This window comes from Peromyscus maniculatus, chromosome 12 (assembly GCF_049852395.1).
Source record: "Peromyscus maniculatus bairdii isolate BWxNUB_F1_BW_parent chromosome 12, HU_Pman_BW_mat_3.1, whole genome shotgun sequence".
Lineage (NCBI taxonomy): Eukaryota > Metazoa > Chordata > Mammalia > Rodentia > Cricetidae > Peromyscus > Peromyscus maniculatus.
The window spans coordinates 10161215-10187624 of NC_134863.1; the positions used below are offsets into that span (position 1 = coordinate 10161215).

Consider the following 26410-nt stretch of genomic DNA (forward strand, 5'->3'; position numbering starts at 1 on the left):
TAACTCTACACTCATGCCTGCCCTACTACTGTAGTGGCTGAACACTCAGCCTGCTACAAAAATCTTATAAAATTACTATCTAACAAGAGGCCTCTGATAATGAGCAAGGGATACCATATTCACTCCCCATAAGAGTCAATTCGACTCTTGTCAATCACCCACACAGGAAAACACCCATCAGGGGCCTTTGGAATAAAGCTTGCTTAAAACATAAATTGACACAATAGTATCTTTGGTCACTGTTAACTTACCCTTGTTGAGAGTGCCAGACTTTACTCTGTAGTAAAGACTGTCTACCTCCTGTACTATAAAATGTCTCATCAGAATTCTCGCCATAGTGATAACAAGGACCAGGGAGAAGAGGCAGAGCCCAGGGTGAAGTTTTTCATGTATTTTTTTTTCTTAGAAAACAAAACGGGAGAAAAATTGGGTAAAACTTGGACTGGTCTTTTTGTGGCAAGGATGTGGGGAAAGGAAAAAACATTTTCTTTGGTGGTGGGAGTGCAAATTTGTACGGTCACTATGGCAATCAGTGTGGTGGTTCCTCAGGAATCTGGGGATAGATCTACCTGAAGATCTAAATATACCACTCTTGGGCATGTACCCAAAGGATTCTACCTCCTCCTACAGAGACACTTTTTCATCCACATTCATTACTGTTCTAGTCTAGATGTCCATTGACTGATTGAGAAGATATTGAAAATGTGGTACATTTACACAAAGGAATTTTGTGTTTTTTTAAGCTGAATGAAATTCCATTGTGTAATTAGACTAGAACATCCTTGCCAGCATGAGCTGCCATTTGTCTTATTGATGATTTTGGTTGACTGGTATAAAATGAAAGTAGTTTTAATTTGCATTTCCCTGATGGCTAATGATGTTAGCCATCAAGATTTCTTTAAATGCTTCTCAGCCATTTGTGTTTCATCTCTTGAAAATTCTCTGCTTAGTTCTATTCCATTTTGAACTGGGTTATTTTCTTGATGTTCAGTGGTTTTAGTTTTTTATGTATTTTAGATACTAAGCCACTATTCAATACATAATTGGTAAAAATCTTTTCCCATTCTATAGCCTGATACTTTGTCTGAATGATAGCATCCTTTGCCATACAGAAGCTTTCGACTTCATGAGGCCCCAATTAGTAATGGTGGGTCCTAGTGCCTGTGCTACCGGTGTTCTTCTCAGGGAGCATTTTCATGTGCCAGTGAGTTCAAGACTATTCCCCACTTTCACGTCTATCAGATTTGATGCATCTGGCCCTATGTTGAGCTCTTCAGTCCATTTGGAATTAAGTTTTGTGCAGGATCATATGTATGGATCTATTTGAATTCTTCTACACGTAGCTGTCCAGTTTGACCAGCCGCATTTGTTGGAGATGCTTTTTGTTTTACAGCTCTGGAGGGAAAGGTATTCTGACTGTTGGGGAAGTCAAGCTATACTTGGAGCTGCAATAGGGCAGACAGCTCAGCTCTGGAGGGAAAGGTATCTTGAATGCAAAGTCAGGCTATACCTGAAGCTGGGATGCAGTAGGGGGGCGGTCTCCCTGCAGTATAGAGCAATCCTGCTCCTCTCCTGGAGAAAGCCATCACAGCTGAGCTTTGTTCTGCCTACACCCTCCCCGCCCCCCATTTAGGGGGACTTCCTAGAAGAGCGCTGCTGCTGCTTCTCCTCTCTGGCCCAAGATGTTGCTTCTTCAGCTCCACTCTGCTAAATGGGAAACCCCTGCAGAAATGTAGCAATCTCCTCAGGCTCTGGTGAAAAGCTGTTACCTTTTTCTGCTCCATCTTACTCAGTCCCCTAAGGGATGTCTCAGCAAGGTTCTTCTGTTCTGCACCTGCAAATGAAGATCTTCACCTAATACTCTTTTAAGAAAGACATTTATCACTCTGGAAGTTGCAAACAGCCCAGCACCAAAGTTCACACTGAAACCCTGCCGGCGGCCCTTTCTGATTTCATCTCTGTAACGCCACTGCTCGGAGGCACACAGGTAAGTTTGGTTTCTAACATTTTTTTTTTTGTCAATTATAAGTTTTTGTTTTTAATGTTTTGAGGTAGGCAATTGGTTCCTTTATTGAAGTACAAATTGAGAAAAAGAAAATGCTATTTCTTTTAAAGTCCAGTATTAAACTCTACCAGCTGCACTAGTGGACAGCTGACAGAAGTGGAGTTAGAAGAGACAAGAGTATTGAATCTTGGGAGAACAAGGAAAGAGAGACCATGATAAATGAAGGCACTATAAGAATAGGGAGAAGCAGAGTGCTAGGGAGGTTCCCAGGAATCCACAAAGATGACTCCACCATAGACTACCGGCAAAGGTAGAGAAGGTGCCTGAGCTGACCTACTCTGGTAATCAAATGGCTGAATACCCTAACTGTCATCATAGAGCCTTCATGCAGTGACTGATGGAAGCAGATGCAGAGATCCACAGCCGGGTCCCAGGTGGAGCTCCAGGAGTCCAATCAATGAGAGAGAGGAGGGATTCTATGAGCAAGAGATATCAAGACCATGATTGGAAAAAGTACAGAGACAACTAGCCAAACTAGTGGAAACACATGAACTGTGGACCAATACCCGAGGAGCCCCCATGGTACTGGACTAGGCCCTCTGGATAAGCAAGACAGTTGTTTAGCTTGAACTGTTTAGGGGGCCCCCAGGCAGTGGGATGGGACCTGTCCCTAGTGCATGAGCTGGCTTTTTGGAACCTAGTGCCTATGGTGAGACACTATGTGCAGCCTTGGTGCAGGGAGGAGGGGCTTGGACTTGCCTCAACTGAATGTACCAGGCTCTGCTGACTCCCCATGGGAGATCTTGCCTTGGAGTAGGTGGGCATGGGGGTTGGGAGGAGGGAGGACAGGGGAATCTGTGGTTGGTATGTAAAATGAATAGAAAATCTGTTAATTAAAAAAAAAGAAGAAAAAAGAAAGAGACTTATTAGGAAGGAGGAGTCCAGGAGAGTGGCTGCCTCTGCCAGGGTGGGAAGGAACAGTCCACAACTGAACAGGAAGAGATGTTTATATAGGGCTTCTTAGGGGTGGAGTTTCTTGATGGAGAAGATTTTCTACTCAGAGATTGGTTAGTTTTCCTGCTCAGGGATTGGTTGGTTTCCTTGATTGGAGGCAGAGATGGCTTTGGTTTCAGGGTCAAACTCTGTTTCTTTTAACTGGCCCTTTTCAGCTTTTTGGCTCTAGTTCTAAGGCCAGGGCATATTTATTTCACTGGCTCTGATTCGAAGGACAAAGTATGTTTCTTTGGCACTGGTTTTAGAGTCAGGGCATGTTTCTTAGTTTCTGGGTTCAGGGATAAAGTGTTTCTTTCACTGGGTCAGGTCTCAGATTCAGGGTGTGTTTCTTTCACTGAGTCTGGGTTCAGGGCCAGGGTGGGTTTCTTTGGCTGGCCCCTTTTCCCTACAATAAGTATGGACCTCTTTGAATTCTTTTACATGTAGCTATCCAGTTTGACCAGCAGTATTTGTTGGAGATGCTTTCTTTTTTCAATTGTGTATTTCTGGCTTTTTTTTTTTTAATCAAAACCAGGTGCCCATAGGTATGTGTACTTATTTCTGGATCTTCAATACAATTCCATCGATCAATGTGTCAGTTTTTATGCCAATACTGTACATACTCTGTAGTACAATTTGAGGTTGGGGATGGTGATCTCCAGCAGTTCTTTTATTATTCAGGAAAGTGTTAGCTATCCTGAGATTTCTCTCTCTCTCCCTCCCTCCCCCTCCCTTTCTCTCTGTTTCCACATGAAGCTGAAAATTATCATTTCAATTTCTGTGAAGAATCACATTGAAATTTTTATAAGACTTGCACTGAATCTGTAGATTGCTTTTGGTAGAATGGCCTTTTTTTTTACAACATTAATCCTACCTATCCATGAGCATGGGAGATCTTTCCATTGTCCAATGTCTTCTTCAATTTGTCTATTCAGTGTCTTAATGTTTTTATTATATGCCTTTCACTTGGTTAGGGTTATCCCAAGGTTTTTTTCATTTATTATTATTGTTGTTGTTATTATTATTAAAGAGATTTTTCTATTCATTTTATATACCAACCACAGATTCTTCTGTCTTCTCTTCTCCTGCCCCTCAGCCTTCCTCCAACCCACCTTCTCCAAGGCAAGGTCTCTGAGAGATGTTGTTTTCCTGATTTCTTTCTCAGCCTGTTTATGATTTGTATATTGGAAGGCTACCATTTTTTGTGTGTTAATTTTTAATCCTGCTACTTTTCTGAACATGTTTATCGACTGTAGAAGTTTCCTGGAGGAATTTTTAGGGTAATTTATGTATATAATCATATCATCTGCAAGTAGAGATACTTTGACTCCTTTCCTGTTCATATCCCCTTGGTCTCCTTCAGTTGTCTTATTGTTCTTGCTAAGACTTCAAATAGTATATTGAATAGGTATGGAGAGAGTGGACATTTTTGTCCTGTTCTTGATTTTGGTGGAAATGCTTTGGGTTTCTCTACATTTAGGTTGCTGTTGGCTGTGGGATTTCTGTAAGTCATCTTTATTATGTCAATGTATGTCCTTGGTATCCCAACTCTTCAGGAAGGAGTGTTGGATTTTGCAAAGGGTCTTTTCTGCATCTAATGAGGTGACCATATCATTTTGGTCTTTCAGTTTGTATATATGGTTCATTACATTGATTGATTTACCCATGTTGAACCATCCCCATGTCTCTAGAATAATGCTAACTTGATCATGATGGATAATCTTTTTTATGCGTTTGAATTTGGTTTTTTAAGTATTTGTTGAGAATTATTCCAGCTATCTTCATAAGGCATACTGGTCTTTAATTTCCTTTATTGTGGTTTAGTTTTTAGGATAATATTGGCTTAATAAAAAGAATTATACAATGTTCCTTCAGTTTCTATTTTTTGTAATAATTTGAGGAGTAATGGAGTTAATTCTTCTTTAAGGCCTGATAGAATTCTGTGCTAAATTCATCAGTCCATAAACTCTTTTTGGAGTAGGAGACTTTTAATGCTTTTATTTCACTAGGTGTTATTTCACTAGGAGATCTATTTAAATTGCTTATTTGATCTTGATTTTACTTTAGTAGGTTATATATATCAAGAAATTCATCTGTTTCTTAGGTTTTCCAGTTTGGTAGAGTACAGAATTTTTAAAGTATGTCCTTATGATTCTCTATATTTCCTTGGTGTCTGTTGTAATGTTCCCCCTTTTTTCTCTAATTTTATAAATTTTGATCCCCTTCTCCATATTTTAGTTCATTCTACTAAGGGTTTGTTAATTTATATTCTCAAAGAACAACTTCATTTCACTGATTTTTTTTTTTGGTGTGTGTGTGTGTGTGTGTGTGCGTGCATGTGCGCGTGTGCATGTGGCATGTGCTTCTATCTCTTCATTTCAGCCATGAGTTGACTATTTTTTTGCTGTCTATTCCTTTTGGGTATTATCTTCTCTTCCTCCTCCTCCTCCTCTTCCTCCCCCCTTCTTCTCTTTCTCTTTCTCTTTGTCCTTCTCCTTCTTCTGTTGGTCTTTTTCATCAGGACTGTTAACTCCCCAATAATGACACAGAAACTTATTTAATTATGAAATCTCAGCTTATAGCTTAGGCTTTTTTCAAACTAGTTCTTATAATTTAAATTAACCAGTTTCTATTAGTCTACATCCTGCCATGTGGCTCATATCTCTTACTTCTCCATCTGCATGTCTTGTTTGTTTCCTGTCTCTCAGCACCTCTGCTCTTCCTCCCATTGTCCTCTGTGCTCCCCAAATTCTGCCTAGCTATTGGCCATTTTAGCTTATTATTAAACCATTCACAGTGACATATCTTCACACAGTGTAACCAAATATCTTGCAACATTTCCCTCTTCTTGGGAAATAAAAAAGAAAGGGTTTTTAACTCTAACATAATAAAACTATATACAGTAAGAACAATTATCAAGTAAGGATTACATTTACAATACCCAGTCCATTTGTATTTGGCAGATTCAAAGAAAATACTCCATTATTTGTCCTATCTTGGTGACTCCAAAGTTTTTGTACCTAACTTATTTTCTTTCATAGCTAAGGAAAAATATAACTAAAACTATGTAGTCTTCAACTTCATCAAAGACCTCAGAAGGATATAATATTACCTGAGTAAACAGGAAGTGCAGTATAAGCCACTTCCAAACCTGTAGAAATAACAGACATCTGGCTGCCTGGACAGTCACCCAACATGCCTCTACAATATTGGGTCATCCATTTTCTGCCTACAGTCTATCTGTCAGACTTTTCTATGAATCAGGAATTTTTGAAGGACTGTCCTATCCTGTCTTGGTTGCTTTTTTGTATGCCCTGTTTGTCCAGTTTGGGCAGTGTAGTGACAACAGTAGAGGCAGAGGCAGTTTCTTGCCCAAATAGCCAGTTTTTGGCACAAAGAAAGCAAACTCCATATGGAGTTTCTTCAGTGGCCATCATCTTCTCTGAAGCAAATTGGTGCTGCTAGGAGCAGACGTGTCTCACTGTCATGAGAAGCCCTATGTTATTAAAACATTAAAATTCTGTATTCTGTAGGTCTCTGAAGTGTCGGAAGACCATCCTATCTATTTAAGATATGTCTCTGATTGACCCTGAAAATATACCTAACTTGACTGTAATTTTGATTGTAATAGAAGACTAACTACTAACCTGTATTTCTTTATTATCCTAAATAGCTTTCAAGGACAAGAACTTTACATTACATTTTTAAATGAGCTACATAGGCACAATATCTTAAATAAGAGTAGAAACATACCTTCAGTGTAACAAAAATAACTTTAAATTTATATCTATATACCAAAATCCATACCAATGTAAAATATTTGAGGTTAATAGTTATCTTTTTCCCCTATATTACAATATCCCCACTAAATTATAACAAACATCCATTACCCACTGGATTACCATAAACTACTCACTCCACCTCTTGGGAATGTGGATGTTATGCTCTCTTAACTTCTTCCTGTTGTCTGGGGACACTGACATCTTTGGGGGACCTTAAGAAAATTAGAATGATGGTCAAGTTCTGGCTAGAATAGCCTACAAGGTAAGACCATCTCAGCCAGCAGCCTTGAAGCTGTTCTGGATGCAGAATTCTGAGGAAACTGCAACAGGGGCATTCTGAGAGGCTGGATCACCTGGACCATCTGTTTTCCTTGGTGTCTGGTCCCCTTGCTCTGAAAACACAAACTTTCAAAGGTAACATACATATCTAAATTATCACAAGTATGGCCTCTGTGGTGTGCACAAGTCAGTTAAAGATGATTTTTTTGTTTTATGTTGTAGAATATTATTTTAAGATGTATTACATTTGTTTGTTCTGTAGAACATTGGCTTAATGATAAAAGGATGTGTTGCATTCTTTTATGTTGTGTTTTTTTGGCTTTGTGAAGTACTCTAGACAGGCTTTGCCAGTCTAGAGTACTTGATATTCTGGTGAAGGGCTGATGGCCAGTGGCAGGCCAGGAGAAAGGAAGGAAAGGGCTGGCAGAATAAATAGAAGAATAAATCTGGGAGGAAAAGAAAGAAGGAGCCAGAGAAGGCTAAGAGGACTTCAGGGGCCAGCCACCCAGCCACACAGCCAGCCATGGTGGAAGAGTAAAATTAAGATATACAAAAGTAAGAGAAATGTGAAAGCCCAGAGGCAAAAGGTAGACAGGATAATTTCAGTTAAGGAAAGCTGACTCAAACAAGCCAAGCTAAGGCCAGGAATTTATAATTAAGACTAACTCTCTGTGTGTATTTATTTGAGAGCTGCATAGCGGAACCCCCAAAAGAACAAAAACAGCCAACAACAGTTTTCTGATTGAGCAGGTAAAATATACATCACTTGTCTTGTAGTTTTTGTAGGATTATTTCTTTATGTCTGTAGCCAGGATTTTTATGGGGTTTCCCCTGATCAAATATGAGCCCAATTACCTTTAATGAATCCATAGCCTTTTATTTCCTTTGGAAACAAAAGCATAACTTCTTCCCCAAAGTAACATATTTTTTAAATTCAATTTAAGACATTTAAAAATATATATAGAGACTAGTTTAATTTGGTAGTTTTTATAATCCAATGTCTCTCAGCAGCTATCAAAACATTTTGCTCATCAGCAATCAAAACGTTTAAAGACAATACAACACTATACAGGATCCAGGCTTTCTGTATATTTCCCATCTCTACATGGCTTATTCTTTTTTTTATTTTTTAACTTTACTTCTCTCTTTAAAGACTTTATGCTGTGGATATTGTTCTATATAAATAAAACACTGATGGCCAGTGACCAGGCAGGAAGTAGGTGGACAGGCAGGAAGTAGGTGGGACAAGGAGAGAGGAGAATTCTGGGAAACAGAAGGCTGAAGAGACACTGCAGCCACCGCCAGGATAAGCAGCATGTGAAGACGCCGGTAAGCCACCAGCCACGTGGCAAGGTATAGATTTATAAAAATGGGTTAATTTAAGATAAAAGAACAGTTAACAAGAAGCCTGCCACGGCCATACAGTTTGTAAATAATATAAGCGTCTGAGTGATTATTTTATAAGTGGATTGTGAGACTGCGGGGCTTGGGGAACCTGGAGAGAAGCCCTCCAGCAACAAATGGCGCCCAACGGCTCGAGTTTCCACCTTAAACCTGACAATATTTAATAACCAATTCTAAACAGAGCCAAAACCAGGTTCCTGCTTCTTGTCTCATATGGGCAGCTAGACGCTGCAAAATGAAGGTTTGAACACTGGAGGGTTCCTGGTGTGTGCGTTTGACCAGCAGTATGGCGGAAATGAGGCGTCTGCCAGTGGCACATTATGCTGTGTGGTAGATTTAGTCTTTACTAGTATTTAAAAAAAAAAAAAAGAGGTTTCTGGACTACACACTGCTTTGATAAAAGCTTAGACCTACTATTTCTGAGAATTGATGACTCCCAGAGCTGGCAGAAAATGTACCACCGCCATGTTGGGAAGCTGAAGTGGGCGGAGCCAGCAGCCACAGCGCTGTTTCAGTCTTAGAATGGTGCAGCTTAAAGCAATAGGCTCGAGGTAATATAAAACATAAGCCACGTAAAGATGGCTACCACACAGAGAATCTGGATTATGTTCTCTTTGATATTTGTAACTGAAGAAAAACATTTGATTACAAAAGCTGTTGAGTTATGCCAAAATGTATATTTTAAAGGTACCTTCACTTCAAAATTTGGATTTAAGGATATGTTGCTTTGGAAAAGAGATTCTGCTTTTGTTTCCACAGAAAGCCAGAGGCTGTGGATTTGTTCCAGATTAAGATACATCAGGTTTGACCAGCCAAGACCCCCTGAAAGGTCTCCGATGACACCATGGCCCAGATGATCCAACATCCAGAGCGGTTTCAAGGCAACTGGTTCACACAATACAGCCTCATGGACTACCCCATAGGCCTAAAATTTTCTTTGCATCCGCATAAGATACAGCGCCCCCCTCCAGCAGGAAGTAGTAAGAGATGCTACGCCCAAATTCCCAAATATACCAAGCTGGCTTTAGAGGTGGAATTGGCTCACTCCCCCTCTAAACCCAGACATATTGCTTTAAAAAAAAATGGTTAAGAGATTCTTGTGTCCCAAATCAGAAGAGCCCTCTGGTATGGGACAGAGAAAAACCAATATTTTTATTTAAAACAGATTGATTATAAATGTGATCTCTTTCTAAAAAAGAAAAGGGGATATGATATAGATATATAGGAGGATATGGAGATGATAAGATAAAAGGGTAGATTAATGAACCTTTTAAAGAACAACTTGTTTAAAATGTTTTACATTGGTATAGATTTTAGTTTATGTTTAAAATGTTTTACATTGGTATAAATTTTAGTTTATTGATACAAACTTAAAGTTAATTTTGTTATACTGTATATATATATATATATATTTCTATGTATATATATATATTTCTATTCTTGTTTGAGGTATTATGTTTATGTAACTCATTTAAAATTGTAATGGATAATTAAAAATAGATTAATAATTGGTCATCTATGATAATCATATTTGTAGCCATGTTAGTTAAGTCTTCTAGGTATACATAGATATATTTCAGATAGATAGGTAATCTTCAAACACTTCATAGACCTAGAGAATATGGCATTTAAATAACTTAGAATTCTGTTGACGTGAGACACAATTGCTCCTGGCTGCACCAATTGATCCTGAGAGAATGTTGGGCTTCTAAGACATTTCCATTTGGAAGTTTGTCTTTTTGGCACAAAATGGCCTACTGGGCAAAAAACTGCCCTTTCCTTGATGGCTGACAGTACAAATGCAACGCTGTCCTTTCTGGACAAGCGGGACACAAGGAAAGGGACCACTGTACTCTGCCAAGACAGGGTAAGATGGTCTTTCAAAAATCCTGCTTCTGAAAGTAGTCTGTCAGATACTCTAGGCCTATAGCCAATTTAAATGCACCAACAATGCTGAGAAACATTAGGTGACTGTCCAGGCTGCCAGCTGTCTTGGTCTACTCTTGCAAGATTCCCGAAAGTTGCTTGCATCCATCTACCATTTCTCAGGTACCATTATGTTCCTTCTCAGGTCTTTGATGTGGTTAAAGACTAGATAGTTGTAATTTCCTCAGTTATGATAAAAGATAAGTTAGATATAAAACCTTAAATTCACAAATATAAGATAGATAGGACATCTTCTTTAATATTGTAACTGTTATTCTTGCTCAATAATTGTTTTGTTATATGTAGTTTTACCATGTTAAAGTTAAAACCTTACTTTTTAAAAAAAAGAAAAAAAGGGGAAGTGCTGTGGATATTGTTCTATATAAATAAAACACTGATGGCCAGTGACCAGGCAGGAAGTAGGTGGACAGGCAGGAAGTAGGTGGGACAAGGAGAGAGGAGAATTCTGGGAAACAGAAGGCCACCGCCAGGATAAGCAGCATGTGAAGACGCCGGTAAGCCACCAGCCACGTGGCAAGGTATAGATTTATAAAAATGGGTTAATTTAAGATATAAGAACAGTTAACAAGAAGCCTGCCACGGCCATACAGTTTGTAAATAATATAAGCGTCTGAGTGATTATTTTATAAGTGGATTGTGAGACTGCGGGGCTTGGGGAACCTGGAGAGAAGCCCTCCAGCAACAACTTTATTTTTAAATTATTGCTTTTTACAACTGTCTATATCCTTTTTTCCCCCTTAAGCCTTCACACATTGTTAAATGCACTGTAACCTGTCTAGAGGCTATAACAAATAGCTTGTGTTTGGACCTGTCTTTACTAAGCATCTGCGTCATTCTCTGATCACATGACATACAGCTCAGCTTAGCCCATGGCACTGGCACATGGTACTAGTGGCTGGCAACTGGCTCCATCCCACAGGCAGCAGCCTGAAGCCATGTCTTTGTACACTGCCAAGAACTAGCCTGCCGGAGAGACTACAGGACTAGTTCTTTGCCCATAATTTTATTTTTTGTTTTCTCAGGCCCTATGTTTGGGTATTCATACCCCCCACATTAGATGCCATTTATAGACAGATTTTTTTGTTGGGACCAACAGCTCCCCAATAATGACACAGGGATTTCTTATTAATTATTAAAGCTTGGCCTGTAGCTTAGGCTTGTTTCTAACTAGTTCTTATAACTTAAATGAACCTATTTGTATTAATCTATGTCATGCTATGAGTCATGTCTGTTACTTCTCCTACTGCATGTTTTGTTTATTCCCATCTCTCAGCATCTTTGTCTTTCTTTCCAACATACTCTGTGCCCCCAAAATCCTGCATAGCTATTGGCCATTTAGCTTTTTATTAAACTAATCACAGTGACATATTTTCATACAGTGTAATCAAGTATCTCACAATATTATCTTTTTCCTTCTTTTTTTAGAGCTTCCAGGTTTACTATTGAGTTGCCAACATTAGATCTCTTTGTTTTTTTTGTTTGTTTGATTTATATGTGGACACTTGCATCTTAGAATGCCTTCTTTGTGTCTCATAGCTTTGAGCATGCTGTGTTTTCATTTTCATTCAATTTGAAAAATTTCTTTCTTGATTTCTGTTTTGACTCAATTTTCATCAGTAGTTAGTTATTTAGTTTCCATGTCTCCATTCACTTATTGGCATTTCTGCTGTTGTTTATATCTAGGTTTAATCCATGGTGTTCAGATAAGATACAGAATGTTATTTCCATTTTTTTTTTAAATATCTATTGAGACTTACTTCATGTCCAGTTGTATGGTCAATTTTGGAGAAAGTTCCATGAGCTGCTGAGAAGAAAGTATATTCTTTTGTGTTTGGATGAAATATTTCCTAGATATCTACTAGGTACATATGGTTTATGGCATTATTTAACACTAGCATGTCTCTGTTTAGTTTTTATCTAGATGACCTGTATATTGAAGAAAGTGTATTGAAGTCACCCACTATTGCTGTGTGAGGGTCACTATGTAATTCTAGCTGGGATTAAAGGTGTGTAACACCATCACCTGGCTTAATCTGTATTTTTAATTATACATTACATTTTAAAATGAGACGCATAAGCATAATAACCAAAACAAGAGTAGAAACATACATGCAGTATTACAAAATTAACTTCAAATTTGTATCAATATATAAACACTCATACCAATATAAAATATTTAAGACTGGTAGTTGTATTTGGTTTAAAAATAGATTCAATAATCTATCATTTTATTCTATTATTTTTATATCCTCCCTTTTTCTTTTCAGAATGGAATCTTGAATCTAATCTCTTTTGGTCAGCTTTTTTTTCTGACCATTACCAATAACAACTTGTAATCAACCCCCCTAAAATTATAACAAACATCCATAGCCAATATTTTGGGAATGTGGATGTTGTTTTCTGTAGACTGCTTCCTGTTTTCTTGGGGCACTATTAATCTTTGAGGGAACTTTGAGAAAATCAGGATAATTGTTAAGTCTTGGCTAGAGTAGTCTGTGAGGCTGGATCATCTTAGTCAGCAGCTTTGAAGCTGTTTTGCATGCTAGATCACCTTGGTCCATCCATTTTTATTGGTGTCTGTTCCCCTTGTTCTGAAAATATATAGACTTTTAATGGTAACATCCATATCTGTATCAATATAAATATAGATTGTGCATTGTACACAAGTCAACCAAAAGAGGACACCAGATCTCATTACAGATGGTTGTGAGCCACCATGTGGTTGCTGGGAATTGAACTCAGGACCTTTGGAAGAGCAAGCAGTGCTCTTAACCTCTGAGCCACCTCTCCAGCCCGATATTTCCTATCTTTATGTGACTTGTTATATTTTTTAAAGTACTCTATTCCTTTTTAAAGGACTTTCCTCTACACTTTATCTTTTCTATCCCAAGGGTATGCATATTTTAAAACATGCTGTTATCCATTTAGAAGTCTTCATCTGAATCTGTCTTTACTGTGTATCTGTAACCTTTTCTGTCTGCAAAAACCCTAAACCTGCCATGCAGTATGCTGCTGGGAGATACTTCTCTCTACTGTGCCCCATGTGATGGGAACCCACCGTGTGGCTTAGTTCATGGTGTGGTGGCCATTGCCAGGAGCTTTGTCACTGTACTGCAGCAGGTATGAGAGACACAAGACTAGGAAGTCATGTCTGGCTCCATTTCTGTGTGTTTAGAACCTTTTTTAAAGCTCGCTCAGGCTTTATGTGGAGGAACATGGCCCTGGAAGTTGGGTGCCATTTATAGGCAGAGTTTTCCTCTCCTGACCCCCGATCCCAGATAATCAACATGGAGACTTAAGATTACTTATAAATGTCAGCCAATAGCTCAGGCTTATTACTAACTAGCTCTTACATTTTAAGTTAACCCATGTACCTCAATTATGCTCTGCATGTGGCGGTACTTTTATTAGCATGTTACCTACATCTCCTGCTCCCTCTGCATTGGGCTGGCAACTCCTCTGACTCCACCCTTTCTCTTCCCAGCATTCTCAGTTTGGCTCTCCTACCTAAGCTTATCCTGTTCAGCTATTGGCCAGTCATCTTCTTTATTAAACCAATCACAGTGACAAATCTTCATAGTGTACAGAATGGTTACTCGACAGCAGGACTATCTCTGCAGACTGAAGGAAATACCAAAGACCTGATGTGTTGTGGATTATTAGCTTGGGATGTGTTACATTTGTTTATGCTGTGCAATATTTATTTAATGATGCAAAGATGTGTTGCATTCTTTTATGCTGTATTTGTTTAACTCTGTGAAGCTATGTTACTTTGTCTCCCTAAAACACCTTATTGGTATAATAAAGAGCTGAATGTCCAACAGCTAGGCAGGAGAAAGGATAGGCAGGGCTGGAAGGCAGAGAGAATGAATTGGAGAAGAAATCTGAGAAGAAATCAAGGAGCAAGAAAAGGAGAGGAGAACTCCAGGGGCCAGCCACTCAGCTACACAGTAAGCTGTGGAGTAAGAAGTAAAGAAAGGTATATAGAAACAGAGAAAGATAAAAGCTCAGTGGCAAAGGTAGATGGCATAATTTAAGTTAAAAAAGCTGGTTAGAAACAAGCCAAGCTAAGGCCGGGCATTCATAAGAAAGAATATGCCTCTATGTGATTTATTTAGGAGCTGGATGGTGGGCCCCCAAAAAGCAAGAGTAAAAAACAAAAGAAACTACAGAGATCTTTTCTGAAAAAATAAAAAAGAAAGCATAGCAATATAGAGAAGATAGGACTTTGGTGAGAAAGGCATGAACAGGTATAGTGCGTTCTCGATGCTCCTGTAGTCATTACCCCTATCTTAGCCAGAGTTAATAAAGGCTGTACAGATGATCAATGAGGATGCCACCTAGAAAATGATGTGTATAGGCACTGTTGTAGATGTAACAGTCTTATTAAATAAGAAACACAGAGCCAAATGCAGAGTCAAAAGCCCAAGAGGTCAGAGCAGTAGCTAAGAGCTGAGACTTAAAACCACCTTCTTAACCTTCTTGCCGCTGCTGTCCTTCCCCTCAGAAAGAGGCCTACTTCCTGTGTGTCTGTCTTTTTATTGACTTTCTGTTCTGCCTTCTTATTGGTTGTAAACCCAACCACATGACCCCCTCGTCACTGCCAGTCTATACAGACCTCTAGGTCTCTATGGTTGGTATTGAGATTAAAGGCATGTGTCTCCATGCTGGCTGTATTCCTGAACACACAGAGATCTGCCTGTCATGTGATCAGGATTAAAGGTGTGTGCCACCACCACCCAGCTTCTGCTATGGCTTGCTATTAGCTCTGACCCCCAGGCAACTTTATTTAAACATACAAATAAAATCACACTTCAGTACAAATAAAATATCACCATAGCTCCTGTAGTCATTACCCCTATCTTAGCCAGAATTAATAAAGACTGTACACATGGTCAATGAGGATGTCACCTAGAAAATGACGTGTACAGGCACTGTTTATTATATTACCAATGCACCTGGCTACTGTTCTTGTCAATTCGTAATGAGGACATATCCAGGCCTGGCTAGTGGAAGGGAAGTTCCTACTCATCCCAACCATCATGTGACAACTTGGCTCTGAGTGACTTTGAATCTGAGCATCTCTAGAAAATATGGAAGCCTTGTTCACCTCTCAGTGTGGTCCTCTAACCAGAGAATCACTAACTGATAGGCACTAGGCAGGTTGAAAATATTGGAGGAAGATCATATATTTCTGCTAAGCTAGGGCCCTTCTATAGTTTCTCAGGTAAACAGTGAAGGTAAACAGTGAAAATAAATACATTCTCTACTGTTAGTTACATGAGTAACCAACACAAACCTCATGCTACCTGAGTTCACTCATGTTGCTCACTCTTCTGCCATTTAATAGACACCACAGAGAAATTCTGTAGTGCATCCATTTCCTTGAGGGCAAGTTGTGTGTGTGTTTGTGTGTGTGTGTGTGTGTGTGTGTGTGTGTGTGTGTGTGTGTGTGTAGGGAAAACATTTACTTTGTAGTTGGCCATCATGAAGTAAAGTACAGTGGCATTTAAAATAACCCAGGCTGTAGTCTTGGACTTATATGAGCTGACTTGCCTAGATAGCAGCTGTTGGGTGTCACAGTATGATGAGTTCACAATGAACGTTCTATGACATGCTGCTGACATGTACTTAGATATGTTCGCACCGCAGTGCAGAGTGCCAGTATATATTGCGACTTGCCTCCAATATACACGCTTATAGATACAGAGATATTGTTTTGGAATTAGAGTATAATGGGGAACTGCTGTAGTCGAGGTATGACATTACTAGCCATTGAATACTTCAATTAGACTGGTTAATGTTTCTCAAAATATCTTTAAATATTTATAACTTCTGTGTTGTTAGAATTATGTTTTATTATGTATTATGTATATTCTATTCTCTATGAAATACTTTGAAATACAGTCCAGAAGAGGCTAGCTCCCCAGAACTGCTCCAGGGTTGTGAATAGAAGACCTCTTTCAGAGCTATAGCTGTCTTCATGAATTGTTCAAAACCTAAATATAGAGATGTTCATATTTGTGAAGAGCTGTTAATTAAGATTGTATGTTTTCAATGATCTTATAATACTAGACATTTTAATATGTAATGTTAATCCATCAAGAATTCTGGGGTTCATTTCATTAAACAGGTATACACTGACCATGGTAAAGTAGCTAGAATATTCTAGAGAACAATGCTGGCTATTTTTAGGCATGGACATTTGATTGATTGTATACTTAGGTCAACATAGGAATCATTTAAAAATCTATACCTCTTTTCAATAGAGATTGGTAAATTTGAAATGTAGGTCTTTAGGACTATCAGTCATATGCCATTGAAGAACAGTGACCTGGGAATTTAAAATTCAGGACTTTGGATAGCAGGATATTTTACAATATCTAACCTTCCCAAGTGTTGACACTGCTTGGGTTATATTCATTAAATGACTCAGCAACAGCATAGACACATGTTCTTCATTGACTATGTGAATTCCCAGGGTGGAATAACACAACAGAGAGAGAGAGAGAGAGAGAGAGAGAGAGAGAGAGAGAGAGAGAGAGAGAAGAGAAGAGGAGGGGAGGGGAGGGGAGGGGAGGGGAGGGAGGGAGAGAGAGGAGAGAGGGAGAGAGAGGGAGAGGGAGGGAGGGAGGGAGAGAGAGAGAGAGAGAGAGAGAGAGAGAGAGAGAGAGAGAGAGAGAGAGAGAGAGAATATGCTTAAGTAGAAGAGCCAAGATGTGAACCCAGACATATTGCCCACTATCCTGAGTCTCTAAACACATGTCAGGATATCTGCAAGTCTGTAGAAGTCCTAGGTACTATCTACTTTATGACATAGCCCAGGACAGGTATTGTTACATCAGTGTCACATTTCATCCTAGTCATTATAAGGAAGTACCAGTACTTCTCATCAGTTCACAGATACTTAGGGTTGGGACACTCACCTTCACCCCTGGCCTAAAGACAATTACAAATGGGGAGATCTTTGATTGGTGTCTAATGGCAATACAAATGTGGCCCTTAGAAGTACAGAGACCTTGTGAGCTATACACCCTGAAAGAGTGACACATAAGTACCCAGAATATCTACCCAGTTTTTAGAGTATGCATCACCCTTGAAGCAACTCTCATGTAGAACTGTGTTAAAGGACTTGAATGATCAACAGGATCCAGACAATCATTCTTCCCCATCACTGCTGGTTTTAAATTGGATGCCACAAAACACATGAATACAAAGGTTCATAGAATAGTAAGAAAAGACTAGAAGGAGAAACAAGACACAATATGCTTATTATTGGTTTCCACTCTTCAGTAAATTATTGTTGTATGTCAAAGGATGAAGGATCAATACAGTTACACCATATGCCTCATACTAAATTCACTTCCCCAGTAAAATGTATATGTTATCAAGGCTAAAATTCTATGTTCTTTGTGGTGAATGCAGAATCAGAATGTATCAATTGATGGAGGTTGAAATATGTTTGTGAGATATGCTGAAGGGATTGTTAGTTCTTCTGGGCTTCAAAATGATCTCAGGAATTGATGGTGATATGTTGTTTAATTGTGAGATTTATTTTAATGGAGAGAGTGAGATGGCTCAGTAAGTATCAGTGCTTGTCACCAGACCTGATGTTTTGATTCTGTCCCCAGAATTCACCTAATGGAAGGAGAGACTTGGCCACCAAAGGTTGTCTTCTGATGTGCTCCCTCCCACACTGAATAAATGTATAAAAGCTTTTTAAAACATGCATTCAGTAGTTACATATTGAAACACAGACTCTCACATTGCTTTAGATTCCTATTCTCTAGAAAGCAGGAAAAAAAACCCTGTTTATTATTATTTTTTTAATCTTTGCCTACATTTGCCATTAGGAAAAACAGTCCAGTAGTCGCTTAACTAAGTCTAATCACATGTACTGATGCCATGCACTTTTATCCATGTCAAGTAAAGATGCTTGGGTGGGTAAATGGTACCATGAACTGACAGTTATTTTTCTGTCCCTCTAGTTACACCTGAACATCAAGTTGCAACACCATCTTCAACTGATGTACAGAAGTCCCCCAGTTCTTTGACAAAGGTAAACAGTTTCTTTATGAAAGAGTGAAAAGCTGCTTTAATGATTCTTCCCTTAGGTTTTGGTGGCTCTCACACTTGAAAAATAAAGTTGGTTAGGTTATCATGGGTGTTAAATAGTATATTTAGGAAGAAGGGGAAACAGAATTTGACCAGATTAGTGATTGCATAGAACACCCACACATGCTTATGTCAGGTATTGATTTTGAGTCAAGGGGACAGGATGTCTTTGGGAGCATGGTGTTCCGCTTTTGACAAAAGTATGTAAATTTCACTTGGAAGTTGATAGGCATATCATCCATGTAGACTTGAATGTTCACGTAAGGGTCCCCCCCTTTTATGACTTCTAGAGCCTCTGGTTTAGGTTAAATTTGATTGTTCCCCAAAGATCAATGTTGTGGAAGCTTCATATGCCCCAGTATAGGGTGTCCAGTTGCTCAGAACTCTAAGTCATGGGATGCACGTACATTATTAGAGTGCCTCATAAAAGGGCATAGTAGTAATATAGTAATCATAATAATCAGTAGAATACAGGAAACTTAGATATTTTTGTACCACTCTAGAAATCACAACAGAGATGGGGCTATTTTTTTCTCAACACAGAAACACCAACTCATCCTAAGCCTATGAGGTCTTAAATAAGGGCGATTACAATTCTGAATACCTTAAATATCCTAAAACTATGGCATGTAGGACTGGGTCTCATACAACCCAGACTTGCCTCACACTGCTGGTCTCCTGCATTTCTACCACCCAAGTGCGGGAGCTACAGGTGTAGACCAGTATGCCTGACTCAAACACATGGGCGTGCACGTTATCCTCGGGGACCACGAAACCCTCGGCCTCGACTGGGGTGCGTGCGTGCGTGCGTGCGTGCGTGCGTGCGTGTGTGTGTGTGTGTGTGTGTGTGTGTACGCGCGCGCGCGCGCGTGTGTAAGGGGGTCCTACCCAACTCATGGACACACCCTTCCCTAAGATCCTGGCCTCGAGAGGAGGCCGGACGGGGCCTGTTTGGGGCCCTCCTTGAAGAGAGGGGGGACATTTTCCAGTCAGAATTCACGTCCTCTTCCAACACCCCCGCCCCCGGCCAGCCCCGGGGCCACCTGGGGTCAACAAAACGGTATTTCCCCTTCCGGAAGCCCCTGCCAACACCATGTGCAGACCGGAGTCCTCAAGTTAACCTCGCCCCCGCTCAGCTGCCGCCAGGAGAGAGGAGAGGCACCACGCAGCCAGCCACGCTTCCAGCTTGTGAAAAACCGCAGGAAGCCTGGGCGCGGGTGGGCGCGGCCCTCCCGGGGCACCCGAGCTACGGTCTGCGCAAGCGCAGAGGGCAGCCATGCAGGGAGGCGCGGGAGAGTCACCGGGCCGCGGGGTTTCTCTGCCCGGGAAAGTCAAAGGCGGAGCCCGGGGCGTTTGCTTGCGAGGCGCGCAGCCGGACGCGGGCAGCGGAGAGAAACCTGTTGTGGCGATGGGGAGACCCCAGCCCTGCCACGTCAGCCCCTGCTATGTCAGAAAACCCCGGCCTCGCACTCCTCACGCCCTGCCCGGTTCCTGGACGCTAAGGTCTTTTTTCTAAGATGCCGCCGCTGGCATCCTGGACTGTGGGCCCGGGAGAGAGAGGGACTCCCGAGGCATCAGCACAAGGCGTGGCCTTGCGAATCGGACGCCCTGGACCAGGCAGGGAATATGCAGTCTCCGGGAGACCCGTGGGAAGCTGAGGCCGCCTTTGAACTAGCGCCCTTGAAAGCAAACCCCGGCGGCGGGCGCGGGAGAACCAGGCGGCGGCGGCGGCGGCAGTTTTTGGGGAGAGCAAAAGAGCACGTGGTGTTGGCTTTTATGTGGCGGCACGATGTTATTCATTAAGCGGCACTGTTACCGAGCGAGAAAAGGTTCGAGGCACCACGAAACCCACTCTCAGAGTTTATTAGGGAAGGAGGGACAGAAGAGAATGTGCTTGGACCTATGGAAGATCTGTGGGGACGGGGGGAGGAGAAGAAGGGGACAGGACGCTGTGACTAGCTTTCGTTTTTTTTTTTTTTTTTTTTTTTGGTTTTTCGAGACAGGGTTTCTCTGTGTAGCTTTGTACCTTTCCTGGAACTCACTTGGTAGTCCATGCTGGCCTTGAACTCACAGAGATCCGCCTGCCTCTGCCTCCCGAGTGCTGGGATTAAAGGTGTGCACCACCACCACCACCACCACCACCACCACCACCACCACCACCCGGCCCCTGTGACTAGCTTTTTATGGATTCCCCTGCCCGAGGGCATATGTAGCTATGCCACGTATGCGCATAGATTGCCTAATGCAGCGCATGGATTACATAGGCCATAAAGCCTTGGAATGACTAATCATTTTGGCAGTACATGCTCGGTCATGTGGGGGGGGGGAGTGGCCACTGACCAGGAATTCCAACCCATGGGCCACAGAGGGACTCTACAAAGGAAGCTGGTGGTATGACAACCTGAGCTCTGAGCTTCAAGCCTCCTGTCTGGAAAAACTGGGAGTTCTTGGCTCTGTGACTTTTGGCAAACGTATCCTTTCTGTGTCTACATTGCCTTCCTCAATAAAGTAGCAATAACAATATTTACTTAATTGCCTTAAAATATTAAAAGATATTAATCTGTCCTGGCACATAATAAGTGCTCAATAAAGGTTAATTCTTGTTTCAAACAAACAAACAAACAAATAATAATAACCAGATATAGAGTTGCTCTGTCATGTCGTGATATACCTTAGCTGACCATCAGTGGAGGCGAAACACATAGGGATACCTGATGTGGCCTCTAGTCAGCAAAAGTGAAAAACAGACTAGTGTTTGTCACAAAGAAGACGTCCTGAGATATTCTGTCAGTATCATACGACATACTAATCCAGAATCTTCCACCCAAGGGCTTGGCAATCCTTGGTGTAATAATGCCCAGCAAACACGTGAGCCAAAGTGTTGTACAAACAGAACTCACCATAATCTGAGTCTCAAAGTGTTTTCTTTACTGTGTTTTGCAGGTGGACCCAGGAAAAGACGGATGTGGTATGTATTCCAGAGTCACTGAAGACATGTTTTAGATGTGAATTGTGTGAATACTGGTTGTCTTTTGTCTAGTGTACCACAGTAAGCAAAACACATTCATCAATTGACAGTTGGGAGTTTGATTTAGAAAAAAAAGTGATACCTCAAGTAAGAAATCATAGTCATGTGTCTACAGTTGCTACGTCTAGCTGTGACCTCCTTAGTTTGGGATTTTGTGCACCAGGCTATGTTTAAACTTATTTTATCTAGACAGATGTCCATGTCATTGAACCCAATTTTCAGGAAAACTGTTGTGAAAAAGAAATTAAGGACCTGAGCCCCCATGCCAGCTGGCCATAAGACAACTGTGGAGGGTATAGCACAGGCTCCATTCTTGTTCTGGGAGACTTTTTTTTAAAAACTGTATTTTGTTTACTCCATCTATGTTGATTGAGTAAACAAAATACAATTTTTTTAGGAGTGGGGGATGAGAACATAGGGAAATGGGAGGGTCAAGCTGGAACAGGGACAGAGTGGGAGGGCAGGGAGGAAGATACCATGATAGATGAGGACATCATGGAAACAGGAAGAGGCAGGGTGCTGGGGAGACTCTCAGGAGTCCACAAGGTTGACCCCACCTTGTTCTGCTGGCAGTGGTCCAGAGGGTGCCTGGACCGGTCTACTCTAGTGACCAGCCTAGCAAATAACCTAGCTGTCATCATAGAGCCTCTGTCCAGTGGCTGATGGAGGCAGATACAGAGATCCACGGCCAGGCACCAGGCTGAGCTCCGGGAATCCAATTGATGAGAGAGAGGAGAGATACTGCAGGTGAGGGACATTGTGATCATGATGAGAGGACGTGCAGAGATAATGGACCACAGTAGTGGGAACACATGAACTGTGGACTGGTGGCTGTGGAGCTCCCATGGGATTGGACTAGGCCCTCTGGACATGGAAGACAGTTGTTTGGCTCAAACTGTTTGGGGGGCACCCAGGCAGTGGGATCGGGATCTGTCCCTGGTACATGGGCAGGCTTCTGGGAATCCGGTGCCTGTGGTGTGACACCTTGCACAGCCTTGGTGCAGTGGGAAGGGGCTTGGACCTGCCTAGGCTCAGTGAGCTGGGCTCTGCTGACTCCCCATGGGAGACCTTGATTTGGGGGATGCGGGGTGGCTTGGGAAAGAGGGTTGGGGATGGGAGGAGGGAGGAGGGGGGTCTGTGGATAGCATGAGGAGTGAGTAGAAAATTTCTTAATAAAGAAAAATAAAATTTAAAAAAAATGTAACTGGAAATGAGCCAGCTGGTTTATATTAAAATTGTAAATTCCTTGAGAAAAAAATAGTATTCATGATTTACCTATAACAATGTGTTTAAAGCTCACCACAGCCATATGTAGTGAGTTGATATGTGTTTTCCTAAGCAGATGAATACACCAACGCCCAGAATAAGTGACGAGGATCTTCACATATGCAGTGCAACGACTGCATTTAATACCCTGCCTGCACACATTTAGCAAGTGTGGAAGAAAACAGCCCATGTTGTGGTGTAGTTCACAGATTCTTTGCTTACCACTACATTGAGATAGGATGGATGTGTGCTAGACTTCGTGGGCTCCTTCCAGTAAAACCTGAAAAACTTTAAGGTGTTTAACAATATTAGTATGGACACAAAAAGCAACACAATTTAGGCACAGTGTCCACTAAGAACTCTAGTCTCCACCTGGATGTTGATCTGTGATGTCGGACTTTTTGGACAACATAGTGTTTTGTTTTTGAGACAGGATCTCACTATGTATCCATGGCTCTCCTGGAACTAGCTACATATATACCCTTCTGACTTGGATATCACACAGTTCTGCCTGCCTGTGACTACAGAGAACTGTTACACAAGGAGTTCACTACCACACTCAGTGAGATTATATATTTAAAAATGGGGTGCACTCTATTATGCTCCAGGAGTTTTCTTCTCAGTGGTGATTGGTCCTCATGTTTTCAGTGTGACCACTCATATATGTGTGTACACACACACACACACACACACACACACACACACACACACACATATATATATTCAGCAATGAAGAGTATATGGCTCAGTAACATCATTTCAAAAGTATTTTATGCACAGTGTGTTTACATTTTCAGTACTTTGTTATATGGTAGTTTGTATTAAGAAAAGCTAGTATGCTAATATGGGCTGGAGCTTGTGGCCCAGTTGCCTCAGTGCATGATTAGCATAACCACACGCAGTTTGCTAATTAAACCCAGAGTTTGACTCCTAATTCTGCTCAAAATGTGCCCAGGATGTCTCAATCTTATTAGTCCTTGTCCTTGAGAAGTGGAAGAAAGAGAGACATAAGTTCATTCTTTGCTGTAGAAATTTCAGGCTAGACTAGAACACAGATCTGTTCTGGAAAAATTAAACGGCAATATAGAGAAGATAGGACTTGGGTGAGAAAGGCATGAACAGGTATAGTGCGTTCTCGATGCTCCTGTAGTCATTACCCCTATCTTAGCCAGAATTAATAAAGACTGTACAGATGGTCAATGAGGATGTCACCTAGAAAATGACGTGTACAGGCACTGTTTATTATATTACCAATGCACCTGGCTACTGTTCTTGTCAGTTCGTGATGAGGACATATCCAGGCCTGGCTAGTGGAAGGGAAGTTCCTACTCATCCCAACCATCATGTGACAACTTGGCTCTGAGTGACTTTGAATCTGAGCATCTCTAGAAAATATGGAAGCTTTGCTTACCTCTCAATGTGGTCCACTATCTAGAGAATCACTAACTGATAGGCACTAGGCAGGTTGAAAATATTGGAGGAAGATCATATATTTCTGCTAAGCTAGGGCCCTTCTATAGTTTCTCATGTAAACAGTGAAGGTAAACAGTGAAAATAAATACATTCTCTACCGTTGGTTGCATGAGTAACCAACACAACCTCATGCTACCTGGATTCACTCAAATGTAGCTGACTGTTCTGACAATAACAAATACCACAGAGTAATTCGGTAGTATATGTACATTTATTTGAGGTCAAGCTGTGTGTGTGTGTGTGTGTGTGTGTGTGTGTGTGTGTGTACATGCATGTATGCATGCATGTGTGTGTATGTGGATGGATATATATATATATATATATATATATATGTATGTATGTATGTATGTTTATTCATATGTTTTGCACTGAGAAGTTTCACAGTATATAGCACCCTAGTAAACACTACTCAGAAAGGAGGGAGTTTATAAAGTTTACCATATTTATGGGACTCCAAGAGAGACATGGACACTGTTTATCAGGTAAAAGCAAACTTAATACAGTCATGTTGCTCTTCTTTTAACAACACCACATTGACATGAATTTAGACTTGCCTACACCACCAATGCAGTGCATGCTGGAGTGTGCAGTGCACTCAGTGATCCTCCTGAAACACCACTGTGACGCTGATGATGGTGCCTGGAGAATGGGCATGCCATGGAGTGTACTAAAACAGACTGGTTTCCTCTATTTTCTGCCATGAAACTGACATAACTGTCTCTACTGTTAATGCAGTCCCAGAATACAATCTATTGGAAAAGAACCATCAACAGCAACACATGGTTGCTTCTGAGAAGGCTGAAGTACCGGAAGTCCAGGCAGACACTTCTGGCCATGTACCATCTACTGAAAGAGAAGGTACTGTTGAAATGCATTAATCTCATTGGGTGACATATGGTAGTTGTGGATCATCATTGTATGATAGGAGGGAAAGGTGATGATATTACCATAGTTTCCTGTGTAGATAATGTTGACTTGCATAGTTCCTCAGCTGAAATTCAACCACACGATTTAAGAATGTAATGTAAATTCACCTTTTGCAAACATTGAGTAATAAGAAACAGAGGAAAGGTGAACTCAATCTTGTCTCTGTCACTGTCCCTTCACCTGGTGTAGGCAGGAACAGGTGAGGCAACCTCTCTGTTACTTTCTCCCACATACCGGTGATGTAGATGAACTGAATGTAAACAAGCTCAAGATTGGCATGGTCATTGTCAAAATTGTCAAGAGTGAGCACAAAATTTGAAACAGATAACAGCATTTCTAGTCTGACCAAAGGGGAGTGGGTCTCTGGAGTAGTGTGTCACACCCTATGCTTATGGGAAAGAACAGAGGCAAGGTCATGGAAGGAGGTTTCTGTGTTCTTCCTTTTCAAAGGCATCATGGTAGCCTTGTCAGGGATAATATTCTTGGGTTCATCTCTGTCATTTGAAGGCAGTCTTTCAACACTTAGCGCTTATCCCCATTTACCACTACCAAGTGTCCAAGCCTGTCATTGTACTTAGTAGCTCTCCATGGAATTTGTGCATAAGGTTCTTTCCCAGTTTGTGTGATAAAATACTATGACCCAAACATGCCAAAGAAGGAGTGCTTGTTTTCCCATGATACTATGAGTATGGTGAGCATATTTGCTGAGCAACCATAGATACAGGAGCCTGAGGCAGAGGTCCAGTGCAACAGAAATAGAGAAAAGGAGTGTTTCTTTATGCTCAGCTCACCTTCTCCTTCTACAGTCATGGATCTCAGTCCAGGAGTAATGTACTAACAGCTGAACCATTTGCTACCTCAGTTAACCTTGTCAAGATAATGCCATAGAGGCATCACCAGAGCCCTGACCTATCAGTTGACTCCTGATATTTGCCATCACCATGCCCATAAACAGTTTGGGGTTCCAGTCTATGATAAAGCCAGTCTCTCTGGTGAGAGACAACTTGCCCCTGTGCATTCAAATGTGTGTATAAATTTCTTACCAAGTGGTCCTGGTGATACTGAATGAGCAGATCCTGTCCCTGGGTCCCCTGGGACATTTGTAGTAGTGCTTTCTTGGTCTTCTGTTGATCATTTAGTCCATCTTCAAAGGACAACCAAAGATTAGACAGCTAAATAGCTAGCAGGCTT

General features: G+C 41.0%; 1 protein-coding gene across 2 annotated transcripts in view; it reads left to right on the plus strand.

Moving 5' to 3' along the window:
• LOC143268196 (uncharacterized) overlaps window positions 1–25192 on the plus strand; it is a 40100-nt gene extending 14908 nt beyond the window's left edge. Inside the window, exons 3-5 of one of the 2 annotated variants that reach the window (XM_076549342.1) lie at window positions 18399–18469; window positions 21469–21493; window positions 25028–25192. In XM_076549342.1, the coding sequence (XP_076405457.1) occupies window positions 18399–18469; window positions 21469–21493; window positions 25028–25170 (239 nt within the window). In that variant the 3' untranslated portion in view covers window positions 25171–25192. Of the gene's footprint in view, window positions 1–16089; window positions 16168–18398; window positions 18537–21468; window positions 21494–25027 lie in introns of those variants that run through there. The other variant, XR_013043904.1, reaches the window with a different exon arrangement.
• The last annotated feature ends 1218 nt before the right edge of the window (window positions 25193–26410 follow it).